This window comes from Cydia splendana, chromosome 3, assembly GCF_910591565.1.
Source record: "Cydia splendana chromosome 3, ilCydSple1.2, whole genome shotgun sequence".
Classification (NCBI taxonomy): domain Eukaryota; kingdom Metazoa; phylum Arthropoda; class Insecta; order Lepidoptera; family Tortricidae; genus Cydia; species Cydia splendana.
Window position 1 is genome coordinate 18,356,517 of NC_085962.1, and position 15,416 is coordinate 18,371,932.

Here is a 15,416-nt window from a genome sequence, read left to right on the forward strand (position 1 = left end):
TAGGTCAATACATTCCAAATTTAGCTGAGGAAACTAGTATTCTTAGAGATTTGGTAAAGAAAGAAAATATTTGGCAATGGTCACAATCTCATGAAAAACAATTTGGTAAGCTAAAGTCATTAATTTGTAAAGCACCAGTCCTTACTCATTTTGATTTAAAGAAGCCCATAAGAATGTCAGTTGATGCTTCAAAGTCTGCCGTCGGTGCTGTGATTTTTCATGGGAGAAATCCAATAGCTTATGCGTCTAAGTCCCTTACCAAGTCTCAAGAAAACTATGCACAAATAGAAAAAGAACTTTTTGCTATCTTATTTGGTGCTAAGAAATTCCATCAGTATTTGTATGGTAACATTGTTCATGTAGAGACTGATCACCAACCGCTGGTGACCTTATTCAAAAAACCATTAGCCGAGGTTCCTGCTAGACTACAACGCATGATGATTGCCTTACAAGCATATCATTTAGTAGTTTCTTATACTAAAGGGTCAGAAATGTATATCTCTGATACCTTATCTCGAGCTCCGGTACAAGATGAGTCTAATTGTGAATTCAATTTCAATGATTTAGAAAAAGATGTAGAAATTCATGTCAATTTATTAACTTCTCATTTGGCTATTACTAAAGACAAGTTGAATAAAATCCTTGAACACACTAATAAAGATGAATCTTTACAAAAACTGAAACTTTATTTCAAAAATGGATGGCCTAATTCTAAAAAGGAAATTGATCCTATTGTCTCCCCATATTGGAACATCAGAGATGAGATTCATGTCATTAATAACTTAGTTTTTAAAGGTCAAAGTGTTGTCATTCCCATGTCTTTGAGATCTGAAATGCTCTCTATTTTACATGAAGGTCATTTAGGTATTGAGAAAACCAAAGGTCAGGCTAGAGGTACAGTCTACTGGCCTAACATCAATAGTGATATAGAGTCCAAGATAAAACAATGTGAACATTGCCTTATGTTCATGAATAATAAGCCTAAAGATCCAATGATGTCGCATGAACAACCTATATATCCTTGGGAAAAGGTAGCTGCAGATTTCTTTGACTATAAGTCCAAAAAGTACTTACTTGTTGTGGATTTTTACTCCAATTACATTGAAGTCGCTCATTTACAGAAAGGCAGTGATAGTAACATTGTTATTACTAACTTAAAGTCTATCTTTGCTCGCCATGGTGTTCCATTACAACTTCTTACCGATAATGGTCCACCATTCAACTCTCAAGCTTTCAAAGCTTTTTCAATCAATTGGGAATTTGAACATATTACCTCAAGTCCATACTTGCCAAGATCTAATGGTCTCGCTGAAGTTAGTGTTAGGATTGTCAAAAATATATTCAGAAAATGTGATGAATCAGGAACAGATCCCTATATTGGTTTACTACAGTATAGGAATTCCCCGAGAGGAAATCTTAGTTCTCCTGCTCAATTACTAATGTCGCGGCAATTAAGAACAAAGCTACCGGCTAAAGCCACCATTTTAAAGCCTAAAATAGTAAACTTTAAAGAACATTTGGAACATAAGAAGGTAAATTTAGATAAAACGAGATCTTACTACAATCAACATGCTAGGATGTCTGTTGCTTTGAATGATAATGATTTTGTCTATTTCAAGAAAAAACCTTCTGATAATAAATGGCATAAAGGTAGAATAGTATCTAAGGCTGATCATCCTCGTTCATATGTCATAAAAGATAGTGATAATGTTTTATATAGACGCAATCAGCAACATATTTATTGTCCACAGAACAGTCAAAGTGTAACTCGCACAAATACTAGAGATTTTGAAAATAATGATGATAACTATGATTCTTATCCTTTTGATTCTGACAGTGAGTGTATAAGTTACAATAATACTAAAGATCTTGAAAATAATAACCATGATTCTTATGCTTTTAATTCTGATCAAAATCAACATTCGTTTTTATGTTCAACACCAAACGCCAATAGTTCCAAAAATCAACATTCATTTCAATCTTCACCACCTAATTGTGCACCTAACAGTCCCAATATTCCTAATTGTGCCAATAGTCCCAATATTCCTAATATTCCTATAACTGACACTGTTATACGTAGAGTGCCTACTGGTAACTATACTACTAGAACAGGAAGGCAAGTAATTAAACCAAAACGATTAGATTTATAACTTTAATAGGAATTACAACCATACAGGGTTACTCTATAATCCGTACATCTTATAACATTGCTTTGTCGTCCAATATCAATGGTATAATTTACACTTATCACTTTTTCACTGATGTCATATTTAACTTAACTTGTGTTAACATTTATTCACAGATGTATTTAATTATAAAGATTGTTTCGATTAAAAACAACTTGTAAATTTATGTTACAGTATGACCAGTCATGTCAGATGTCACCTGTCACGTCAACGTCAATGAGGCGTTTTATTTTTTATTAAAAAAGGGGCATGATTCATACTGGCCATATTGTCTATGGTGTTATAGTTTTTATATATTGTCTATGTTTAGAATATGTTTTAGAATTTGGAATAGAATGTTATCGAAGATGGCTTCCTAAAAATAAAGAACTTCAATTAATATTCAAGTCTTTCCTTTACAAATAAAACACTGGGGTGGTCCAGCAGCTCTGCGATTTCGTTTCTCCCTGTATGTACTTATATTATTAAGTACATACAGGGTACATAGCAGCCGGCGTCAATGTCGAAAGTACCTACACAGACACACTCGGAGCGTGCCTTTCGCAGCAGTCACAGTTCACAGTCTCCTATTCTATGAGAAAAACGACGGTTGACGCCGATAGAATAATCGCAACGTTTTTTCGTTACCATAAAACCAAGCACAAGAGCCTAGGAACCGGTAAAAAAATAACCTACTGTTAAAAATGCTGAGAAGCAAAAGACTTACCCACTGCAAAGCATGGCTGCAAACCTGCGGCGAATATAGCAGTCTTCTTCTTTAAACTAACAAAACTAGAAATCACATTATCACATCACACACGACACGTCCTAAATAAGTAGGTACCTAAGTTCAAACAGTTCAAATACTGGTACCAACTGGTACTGAAGATAGATTATCGCCGTGTTTTCGACATTAAAAAAAATATAAGCCCACGGAGAGCACTGACTAAAATCTCTCTTGTGTTTTTTTTTCTTCCGCTTTTCTTGTTTCAGCCTGCCAAAGAGCAATAAACACTACGTTCTACAACCTGCCAGTCGGCTGTGGTACCAGAAGACCAGAACCAGTGCAGTGCAGCATGATGAGCTTCACTCACATTGCAACAAATTTCACGCATTTTCTAGTTCATCGCCGAATATTCTAAAATCTAAAGCCCGCTCCACACTCGTGCACGAATTGCGGCGCCAAGCCGAATGTGGAGGGGGCTTAAAGCGGTTCACATAACTTGCTTAATTCAGTCATCCCTCTGATACAAAAAAGTGTCACTTGTGTCAGTGTCAGTTCTGGGGGACGCATTTTTGCGTTAGAGGGAGCAATCACTTGCTCCCTCACTATTGCTATCTCATTCTACCGCATGGCTGCGTCCCTTGGACTGGCCGGCACTGGCCCATTGTGTACAGGGGCCTTTCATGAATTTTTATTAGCGATATGATTATGATTTAGGTCGATTAACCGAAATAAACGTTAAGTACCTACTTTCATCGGTTCTAATAGGGAATATTAGGCAAAGCTCTGCGTAGATGGCACCTTTGTGGCACATACAGTAAACAAACCACATTGACACATGGCCTACCGCGAAACAAGAAAATCGAAATTCTGTTATCTAACTTCTCTATCGCTCTTGCATATTCGAGCGATAAAGAGGCAAATAACCAAATTTCGATTTTCGCATTTACCGGTAGGCCCTTGTTAACAAACCGCCTTGATGCATCAATGTCATATTTTATTGTCTGTGAAAACTTGTCAAAAAACAGTTTAAGGCACAGTATGTATAAGTTAGTCTATGAATTTACTGAGTCGGTAGTGCTGCACTCTGGCGGCAGAACATTGCAGTAATATCCCCTATTACTCTGGTCGCACACGTTCGGGAACGGGACGTTGCTTTACAAATTCATAGCGCTGTGTCACTTGCACATGTCGTTCCGTACGGAAAATGCCGAACGTGTGCGGCCAGAGGGGCTACCGCGAAAACCGAAATTCGCAAATTGCGGGGATCTTTCTCTTTTACTCCAATGAAGGCGTAATTAGAGTGACAGAGAAAAATGCCCGCAATTTGCGAACTTCGATTTTCGCGGTTATAGCCCAGGCTTAAAGCCCGCTCCACACTCGTGCGCGAATCGCGGCGCGAAGCCGCGATTGGCGCTAAAACTGAAATTCGCAAATTGCGGGGATCTTTCTCTTTTACTACAATGAAGGCGTAATAAGAGTGACAGAGAAAGATGTCCGCAATTTGCTAACTTCGATTTTCGCGGTTGCGCTTCGTAAAGCCCCCTCCAGACTATGTGCGTGAATCGCGGCGCGACGTCGCGGAGCGAACATATCGCGAAGTTGACGTATGACTCCACATTCGCACACTATCACGGCGATTTCGCAGTTTGGTTTGCGGCAATATGACGGAAAAGCATCAGCTGATCGAGTTTAACTGTAAGTTATCTATGGCATCATACGTGATTTAGCTGTTTTTCCATTTTGTTTTATTGTAAGGCCAAGCGAGCACCACGATTTTAATTTTTTCGACACGATTTTAGAATCGCGCTGTAATATATCGCAGAAAATTCACTGCGCGCACTGCGATGAAAAAGTCGACGATTTGTTCATTCTCAACATGGATTTCGTACCAGTCGTTTGTCATGAAACGTGTCTTTAATATGCGATCGCCGTATAACTTTGAGTATTTATACCATACTTCTACTTCCATAATTGAATGGTCAACATCTAGCGTCTCATCTTGAGACTCCATCGGAGAAGCAGGTTCCGACATGTTGAGGCTTGGAGAGCGAAGTGCCGACTGAGGTACGGGGTGCGATTTTATTATCGCAGTGCGCGCAGGGCCATACAACTCCGTATGCTGCAATTCACTTTGCGACAATCGCGTCGCGAGCAGTCGCGGAAAAATGTGACAAATCACAATTTTAAAATCGCATCGATTTTTTTGTCGCATATGCGCGCACTGCCATATAAACACATACGTTACATTTCTGCGACTAAATTATCGCGCGACAAAAAGTCGTGGTGCGCGCTTGGCCTAAAACCGTAAAATACAGCTGCTTAATATAATATAATCATAATATAATTAATATTTATCTTGCCACAGAGGAGCCAAAATATTGTGTAATGTGGAGTCTTGCAAGTTCGCGCTTCTCGTCTCCTTTGACGCAGGCCGAAATACCGACAAAAAACGGAGAACAAGGCGCGAAGGCGTGACCAATCTGCGAAATTGACGCCACACTCGCGTTCGCGGCTTCGCCCGCGATTCACGCGCATAGTCTGGAGGGGGCTTAACGAACTTCAGGTATTTTTCCCGTTCAGAAAAATACAGAACGTACATGCGACTAATCGAACATTTTGTATGAAAAAAGAGCATTCAGGTTTCCGTATCTGTATTCCCAATTCGGATTCCTAATCCGCGATTCGCGCACGAGTTCAGTAGGGCTACCGCCAATACCGAAAATCGTCAATTGCGGGCATTTTTCTCTGTCACTCTAATTACGCCTTCATTGGAGTAAAAGAGTAAGATCCCCGCAATTTGCGAATTTCGGTTTTCGCGGTAGCCCCTCAGTGTGGAGCGGGCTATACAACCCGTACAAAGAAAAAAGAAAAGCAGCCAAGTGCGAGTCGGACTCGCCCATGAAGGGTTCCGTAGCAGCAAGTAACATAATAAAATTGCGGTTTACGATTTATGACGTATTAAAAAAAACTAATTACTAGATCTCGTTCAAACCAATTTTCGGTGGAAGTTTGCATGGTAATGTACATCATATATTTTTTTTAGTTTTATCTTTCTCTTATTTTATAAGTTACAGGGGGGATACACATTTTACCACTTTGGAAGTGTCTCTCGCGCAAACTATTCAGTTTAGAAAAAAATTATGTTAGAAACCTCAATATCATTTTTTGAAGACCTATCCATACCCCACACGTATGGGTTTGATGAAAAAAACATTTTTGAGTTTCAGTTCTAAGTATGGGGAACCCCCAAAATTTATGGTTTTATTTCTATTTTTGTGGAAAATCTTAATGCGGTTCACAGAATACATCTACTTACCAAGTTTCAACAGTATAGTTCTTATAGTTTCGGAAAAAAGTGGCTGTGACATACACGGACAGACGGACAGACATGACGAATCCATAAGGGTTCCGTTTTTTGCCATTTGGCTACGGAACCCTAAAAAGTAGAAGTTATGTATGAAAAAATGCCAATCAAAAATCGCGAGCAAAATTGTATAGTGTGTAGTGGGAAGGTCATAAAACATAAGCATAAACCAGTGGTCCTCAAGTCCATAATAAGAAAAAAAACCAGTGGCTTGTTTGTGGTTTCTGTGAAAATGCCGCCATAATACAATTTGACTTGAGTACTTGACTACAATCAAAGAAAGCTTTTACTTAATTTATATTGGAGAAGACTTAAAGTAGGAATGAAGATAATATTCATGTGATGAAAGGGAAAGTTTGGGCATGACATACCTGTGCCAATACTTACCTAAAGCCCTAAATAGGGACAACTTATCAACACCTATCCCTTGAAATTCCTATTTTTGTTTGTCAGGGCGTCATCGTTAAAATTGTGAAAGTGTAACGTGTTCGAGTTTTGGGACAGTGAACTTAAATATTAGTATTTTTAATCTGTCTGTCTCGTAAGTTTCAGTCGACACCTCACACCATAGCTACAAGAGTGATAGTGATTCGTGAACGAGCGGTATATTTTAGGGTTATTTTATTGTTAGTATTAAATAATCGGTCAAAATGAGTTTAAATTTCAACAGCAAACTTGTAAGTATGCTTATCATGAAGATATTTTTTGTTTTAGTTCTTTTATTTGCTATTAATCTTATCGACATTTTCGTAGGTTATCCTACACTGTATTAATTTAGTATTATTACACAGATTGATTATGTACGATGACTGCCGATAATACTTATCATTATTATCATATATCGGAAAGTCCAGACAGGTAAAATGTTTCTACTTAGGATATTTATTTTAGTTAGTTAGTTATCGGGCTATAGCGTGAACAGGGGTGCAACCAACATGGTTAGTAAGTAAGAGATAGCTTAGTTTCCATGTCAAGATTGTCTCGAACATACCTACATTCATGATGAGATGCAAACATTGGTTATGTCGAATAATGGTGACAAAGTTCTTTAGATAACCAAGTTCAAGGTCTTTGTGTTTGTGTAGTAATGTCATTTGAATTTGAAACAGTTGATAAATTAAGTTCATTCAGTGTACACGTTACGTTGCAGCGTATTTCTCAATTCTTGTGTTATAAGTGTTATAACTTATAAGCCAGTTTCACCAGTGACATACTGGTTTTCTGTGACCATGAGTAACCTGGAAGTTGAAACAGCAGATCTTGTAGATAGTGTGCCAGTATGTACTAAACTAACCTCATTTTTTACTTAGTTCATGTCAAGTAACAAGCAGACATAACTTTGAACAGAGGACATTCCATTTCAAGAAAGTTATTAAGAAATCCAATAAAAATGTTTGTCCAATGTATAATATTTTGTATTGTTGAGGATGTTGAGATAGATATGTAGATAATAGATATCACTATTGCATTACAAATTTTTATCAAGTATATAATACCTATATGTCAGTCATCAGCATTACTAAGTCATTTAGTTAGAGTAGATAGACCATAAAAAATTTAAGGTTATCTCAAACTAGTTTGCATTTTTTATCATCATCATCATAACTTAACAGCTTTGCCCTTGTCGGTAGAGTATTCGCTTAATCCTTTAAAGCTGAAAAAATGTTTTCATTGTTAAACTGAACAGTTTCATTTCAGGTTTTGCCTATAGTTATTGTTGTTGGTTCTACGGTAGTCCTAGCGACAGTGATAGCTAATTGTCTATGGGGCAAGAAGAAGGCCAAAAGCAAGAACCCGGTTACCCTTGTGGATCCCAATGCGAAATACGCACTGCCGCTCATTGAACGAGAGGAGATCAGTCATGACACAAGACGGTTCCGGTTTGGATTGCCAAGCAAAGATCATGTATTAGGTAAGTAAATTGTTTTATTTATGTTTTAATATAACATAGGTCAGGGGTCACCAAATGGCGGACCGCGGTCCGGATGCGGACCGCCAACCTATATAATTTTAATACATATTTAATAAACTCAAGTAGAAACGGACCGTGATGGTCACATTATTTTAAAAAATCTGACCCCTGAAGAAACTAATTGGTGACCCCTGACATAGGTAATCAATTTATACATTTAATGCACCCTCTGAAAGTTTTTAAACACAGTCAAATATTCTGCTTGAAATCAGGATCTAACTTAAAGCCCCATTTGAGTAGGGCCGATACAGACGGACTGCAACCCGACTGCAATTTGTAAGGGAAATGCACGCCGACTGCATGCCAATTGCAACGTCGGTACAATGGTCTTAAACTGTTCAAGAATTTTAATTTTTAACAAGCAGAAACGTCTGCGAACAATGCTGTTAAGCTTAGAATAAATTTAAAAGTGGAAAAATTATTGTCTTGTGTGAGACTTGAACTCACGGCCCCTGGATCGATACTCCAGCGCTCTGCCATCTGAGCCACCAAGACCTCATCCATTGCCAGCAAATCTTTCCACCATGATTTATAGGTCAAGGGGACCTTAGCGATATCTACCGCAAGAGTGTTACACTTCTTAAATGGCTACCGGAGTTCCAAGTCATGTTGGAAATTCACCAGTTACGATGTGCTACCCATACTAATTTTAATTTTTAACAAGCAGATATGTCTGCAAACGATGCTATTATATGCTTAGAATAAATTTAAAATAACAAGAGTTTGTATGTGATTTTTGTTACTAGCAGTTTTTGGTCAACAAACTGAATTAATTTAATGTAAACAGGAAAACAAGCACTTTTATCTGCTAATTACTGTAATTATAACACATACAAACAGCAACACTCCTAACTATACATCGGTGGACCTTATTACACAAGGCATAAGGTCCACCAATGTACAGTTAACAGTGTGAGCGATGGTAGACAGTACTATGTAACTAATGCAATTAGATACTCAAGAATGGTATCTTAGCACTTGTTGAGTTGAATAGTGTTTATTTATGTTACCTGTATCCAGGGTTGCACTGCCATCTGTTCAATCTGGGAAAATACCTAAAGAAATTATTATTTCCTTAAAATTTTTGTCTTTAAAGGTCTGTGTGGAAAAACATGGTTTTACCCACCGAAAATTGTTTCGGTCTATTAACAATCTATAAAGTATCATTTATAACCTAAGTAATTCTAAGACTGGAAGTGGATATTAAATGTCCTGTTTTTTGAATAAATATTTATTAATTTGAAAAAATCCTATTGACTATTTGGTATAGTCGCCGACGGTCTAGAATGCAAAATGACTAGTGTAATATTTTGCCTATATCCCTTTTAGTCTACATCACGAACGGTCTAGAATGCAAAATGACCACTTTTTTATATCACTAGGGTAGGTTAGGTTCGTTTGTTATCTTCAAATGGCCGAAGGCCAAACACCACAGAATAGGAGCCCCGCGACAGCGGGGCTCCGTCGACATCGCTAACGTAAAGATAAAACGAGTAGGCATTTTGCGTTTTGGACCATTCGCGATGTAGACTAAAAGTGATATAGGCAAAATATTACACTAGGGGGTCATCCATTAATTACATCACACGTTTAGGGGGCGGGAGGGGGTCAAGAAAATGTGACATGTTGTGACAAGGGGGAGGGGGAGTCATAAACTTTGTGACGTCACTTTAACTTCATCAGTAACCAAAAATGTATTTAAATTATTTTATACGCTAATTATCATTTAAATAACAAGGTTTTGAAACGATAATCGATTTTGATAAAATATTAAATAAATATTTGCCGATTTCGTTGAAGAAATGTGACGTCACACCAGGGGGGAGGGGTTTGCTAAATGTGACCAAGTGTGACAAGGAGGGGGGGAGGGGTAAAAAAACCTAGAAATTCGTGTGACGTAATTAATGGATGACCCCTATCATTTTGCGTTCCAGACCATCCGCGAACAACCCAACTATTTAATCTCTTTCCATTTCAGGCCTGCCCATAGGACAGCATATCCACTTATCAGTGAAGCTGGCTGATGATCTGGTCATCAGAGCATATACCCCGGTGTCCAGTGATGAAGAAAAAGGATATGTGGATCTGGTTATAAAGGTAATGCTCTTGCAGATTTTGCTTTGAATTAGGGAAACTAATAGTAACAAAACCAAACTAAAAATCTTATACACGGTCGCCAAAAGATAAGTGCATTCCCGTTGCCAGGGAGGTTTTGGGATTATACTGAGCAACTTTTACTAGATATGCGACCAATCCCCAAATCGCGAAAAAAAAATTTACCCTCCCATAGAAAATGGACCAGCCAAAATGTATGAAACAGCCAAATTTTTTTCTTAATTATTGGGTTGGTCCCATAGTAAAAGTTGCTCATTATAAAACGTAAAACCTTGCTGGCAATGTGAATGCACTTATTTTTTAGTCACCTTGTATATCAACAGTCAGCATATTTGGTTGAATTCTAAGTGAAGTAGGTAGAGTATCTTCAGACGGACATTGTTCAGATAATGCAACAAATACTAGCGGTATTAGGTACTTTTATTTCATACTGATATTAGAAAAGTGGCCAACGTGTGGTGATGAGACAGATTATATAACATTTCTCTGATGATAAGTGATGTAACATGTATAAATAATTTAAGTAGGTAATTAATAGTGAAACTCAGTAAGTAGCTTTGCCTGTATTATGATATTTATGATTCTTAGATACGAAAATACAACTTGCACTCAAATGGACGTAAATTCTTAAAATTCCTTTGTTATCATTTAAATTAATATAAATTACCTACCTACCAATCTGGAAGTAACGTGACTCTTGTGATACGCGCACATATGATTAGCATCATACAGTTAATTATGATTTGATGATAGTTTTTATCTACCTAGCATAATTATATGATTTATCTTTTTACCAATTCGTTGATAGCTATTACGTGAGCTATTTCAATGGATGACGTGAAATTTACCATTGTCACCATGACCATCAATAAATTATCAACTCACAATGTGTGGCTGATCCTTAATAGATGGCTTTGTACTGTGCCAGCTGTTTTGTGATCACTAAGGGCCACCACACACTAGCGTCTCCCAAGCCACGGCGTCTAGTCAACTCGAGTCTGTGGCTGCTGCTCACTGCTAGCGCTGACATGTTGCTGACGCTCAAAAGACGGTAGTGTGGGGGACCTTAGACTGTCAAACATCAACTGTGGACAACTAGAGTTACTTACCGCATAACATAGTTCGGAGCCGTACAGCGCCATCTACATCAGTTGTTAAACGAGAGCACGAATTTTGTCTTAGAAAACAATTAGGAATCTTTTTGTATGTATGTACAAGTACATACAACCAAACCACACAACAGCGAATAATTTAAATTGTATACTATGCTATAATCATAAAACTTAAATTTGCAGGTGTACTTCAAAAATGTGCACCCGAAATTCCCCGATGGTGGCAAGATGTCCCAACACTTGGAAAACATGAAGCTCGGAGAAACGATCGACGTGCGGGGACCCTCGGGGCGTCTGCAGTACGCGGGCAATGGCCAGTTCCTCATCAAGAAACTTAGGAAGGACCCGCCTACCAAAGTGGTTGTTAAGAAGTTGAATATGATTGCTGGTATGTTTAATTTTATGCGCATAGTTAACCCATAGCTATTGTTACTTAAATTATCTACAGTACGTCAAGAAGAAATAAATGGATTCAGAGCGCTATTGAGCCTAAGCAAGCCAGACTACGCATTAAGGATGACTCAGACCGGGCAGGGGCCGAGCCGGAGCTTCCGGCGCTTCGTTTTCTATGGAAAGCACCACATGATCACCAAGCCGTCATAGAAAAATGGCATGTCGGACGCCTCGGCCCGGTCTAGCGTGAGTCATCCTTTATGCTACATTCAGCTTGATAGTTGCAAACTGCAAACAGCCATGAATCTATTTCATTTTGCTGCGTGAGCGCCTCCTGGATGTTAGCTGTTTCCCACCATGTGAACAACGTTTTAATTGTTTTGTTTTGTCGTACAATCGCTTTCAGGTATATACCTTTCGGAGCGGCCATGAAGGTGCTCAAAATATCTGAATCTTTATCGTTTTGATAATAGAGGCGTTGACCTTGGCCGCTCCTTTTTATCTTTTAGTAGCGACTGTACCTATAGGTATACATATTTAACAAGAAATCTGGCACTGCAAGGCCAAATTATTAAATATCAATAATTCGACACGGATAAAGTGCCAAAAATATGTACGCAAGACCTTATCGCCCATACTAGGCAGTGTGCTTTTGGCACTTTATCCGTGAGTGTAAATAATCATATGGGTAGGTATTTTATTCCTCTTTATTTAATTTCTACAATAAATTGTGAGAAAGAATCGGGTCCCCATTTAGAAATACTACAGGGGTAGTATTTCTAAATGGGGACCCGAATTTTTCCGAACGGTATTTGACTAATAATACTATTATAAATTTATATGACCACACTCTAATAATTTTAGTCCAACATCGTTAGAGAAATGGCGCTGTCAAAAGGACTGTAGGGAGCAGCACAAGCTCTCCTTCTTTATTAGAATTATTAGTGTCACTATACTCACCTTACAACAAATCGCATGTGTTATTAATAATGGGCGGACGACGGATGCAATATACGTCTTATTACGAAGCATTACGTATATCGTTTGACAGGATTTTGACGTATATTGCATCCGTCGTCCGCCCATTAGTTATTAATTACATTTCTCGTCTTCAATTACAACGAATTCAATTGATCTACCAGAAGCCGCAATGTATTAAAAATCGCATGCGATTTGTTGCAAGGTCAGTAGCACGTCAGTAGAGACCTGTAGTTTTAGTGTAAAGTCAAGCATACCTTCCAATGTGCACGCCTATACGGTCCCTTAATGGTTATGTGCGAAGTTGGTGGTAGGGGATATACAAGCCACGCCAACACTCGTGGTGAGAATATGAACTTTTGTGGGACATCTTCATACTATTTGGCAGCTACCAACTGTCAAATAATCAATATGTCCCACAACCACTAGAGCGGCCATGCGGGCCACGGTCATGCAATGAGCGAAGAGCAATGTAATTTTATGTGTATTTTTATAGGTGGAACCGGTATCACTCCCATGCTCCAGCTGGTACGCCACATCTGCAGCGACGTCAACGACCACACGGAACTCAGGCTGCTGTTCGCCAACCAGACTGAGGAGGACATCCTGTTGAGGAACGAGCTGGAGAACTACGCCAACAACCACCCTAACCAGTTCAAGCTGTGGTACACCATCGATAGGGCTGACCCAGGTTAGTGTATGCCTAAGAATATTCAATCAATGCAATGGATTTCTATAAAGAAAGAACATATATTTATTTACGTCAAACCAAACCAGTTAATTACAAACAAGACATAGATCAGATGAACGTTAAAAAGGATAACGCCCACTCAGCGTAATGCTACGGTAAGCCGCAGCGCTGATTTTCAGTGGGGACCTAACTTATAATTAACTTAAAAAAGCTAATAAGGAATACAGACGATAATTAAATTAAACCAGTCAACACATAGAGGAAAAAATAAATTTAACAGTTACTAAAAGATGACAAATTATGAGCATATCGCCTTAAAACATAACACAAATCATGAAGATATTAAAAGTTAAATGTTTAAATTGCCATTTTGTTTAGTGTTGAGGCGTGAAATATTTACCCTGAAAGACGTCACACTCGTTTTCGTTTAGATAATTTTACAAATAGTTTCAAGAAGAAACACCGGGATAAATAGACGCAATTCATGACGACGGTCATATTTTGCGCCCTCGGCACGAGATGACAAGACATCCATCAGAATAATAGAAGTTATGACACGTTTTCTATACACAAAACTGTTATTGTCACTTAATAACTGATGTTTATTTCAGACTTGAACAATAATAGGTATTATATGGTGTTCGAATATTTTATTTATTGTATAAAATATACGAATAAAATTCTCACCTATTCGCGTAGTTTTGGTCTAAATCAAATAATAGATGAGGGTAGAAATAGATAATTAATGTTCTTTTTGACAGTTTTAATGCTGCTGTTTGATGTAAAAGTTTGTATTGTTTTACTGTGTAAATTAGTATTACACTGACAGTTGTCAATTTGATTGGAATCAGATTCGAATTAGGGTATGTGCTTCTAAAAGTTGTTGTTGTGGGCCTGTGCTTCTAAAAATCAGACTTTACCTCTAGGATGTTCGATGCTTTAAATGCTGTCATTGTCATGACTTGGCCGTTAACCCCTTGACTCCCGAGTTCCCAAAATTTCAAGAACCTGGCAGGCGTTTTTATGATTTTTTACATACATATATTCTAAAAAATCTCGTGACCTCTCCCCCCTCTTGTCTCGGAGGTAGTGGTAACTTAACATTTTAAACGACAATAAATATTGACGTTTCAGGGTGGAAGTACAGCACGGGCTTCATCAACGACGAGATGATCGGCGCACACATGTTCCCTGCGGGCGACGACACGCTGGTGCTGATGTGCGGGCCGCCGCCCATGATCAACTTCGCCTGCACGCCGGCGCTCGAGAAGCTCGGCTTCCAGGAACACCTACGCTTCGCCTATTAAAACCTAATTAAATCACGTAAGCCCAGGCATTTGTGTAGGTCTGACAAGAAATAGTATTGATGGCGCTACTGAGCGTAAGCATTGTACAGTCAACTGTAAAAATATGGGTGCACAAATCATCTCAAAAATATGTCCCATAGCTCTTATGTCAGCGAGTTAAGAACTATGGGACATATTTTTGAATAAGTTGGCTACACCCATATTTTTACAGTTGATTGTACAGTCAGCTAAGCTATTAGCTTTAGCACACATTTGTATGCATGGGTGCAAAGCTAATAGTTTAGCTGAATATTAGTTACCTATGTTTCATTCGCGTGATAGTGGATATACCTACACTCTGTATCTTTAGGTATTTAAATACTAGTAAACAATCAATTTGTACATTTTCAGGTAGTTATAACATTTATCGGTTAACCAACCAAATACAAAAGCGCCTGGATCTCTCACTGAACGGCCTGACTTCAACCTACATTATTTGATCGTGTAATGTTTTCATCTACCCTCAACTGGCTTAAGGAGCCATTTGAGGGACGACTTGGTTTACTTTTATTTAAATACCTAAAGATACAGACTATAATATTAGTAATCCACC

General features: G+C 38.3%; 1 protein-coding gene across 2 annotated transcripts; it reads left to right on the top strand.

The window, feature by feature from the left end:
• The first annotated feature begins 6,785 nt into the window (after positions 1-6,785).
• On the top strand, positions 6,786-14,936 carry LOC134806867 (NADH-cytochrome b5 reductase 2). 2 transcript variants are annotated; one of them, XM_063780277.1, is made up of 6 exons: positions 6,786-6,933; positions 7,955-8,168; positions 10,207-10,325; positions 11,639-11,843; positions 13,323-13,517; positions 14,652-14,935. In XM_063780277.1, exons 1-6 carry the CDS (start codon positions 6,907-6,909, stop codon positions 14,822-14,824), a joined length of 933 nt encoding a protein of 310 aa, XP_063636347.1. In that variant the 5' UTR covers positions 6,786-6,906; the 3' UTR covers positions 14,825-14,935. The 2 variants fall into 2 exon arrangements, with proteins under 2 accessions (XP_063636347.1, XP_063636346.1); XM_063780276.1 differs by lacking the exon at positions 6,786-6,933 and adding an exon at positions 7,375-7,533 and having other exon boundaries at positions 14,652-14,936.
• Positions 14,937-15,416: the final 480 nt, after the last annotated feature.

What these genes read in the sequence shown, in the direction of transcription:
- LOC134806867 (XM_063780276.1), top strand. Translation starts at nt 7,486, where the DNA reads ATGAGTAACCTGGAAGTTGAAACAGCAGATCTTGTAGATAGTGTGCCA. An exon ending in AAGCAAAGATCATGTATTAG is followed by an intron (nt 8,169 to 10,206) that starts GTAAGTAAATTG and finishes TTTCCATTTCAG; the next exon opens with GCCTGCCCATAGGACAGCAT. An exon ending in CATCGATAGGGCTGACCCAG is followed by an intron (nt 13,518 to 14,651) that starts GTTAGTGTATGC and finishes TTGACGTTTCAG; the next exon opens with GGTGGAAGTACAGCACGGGC.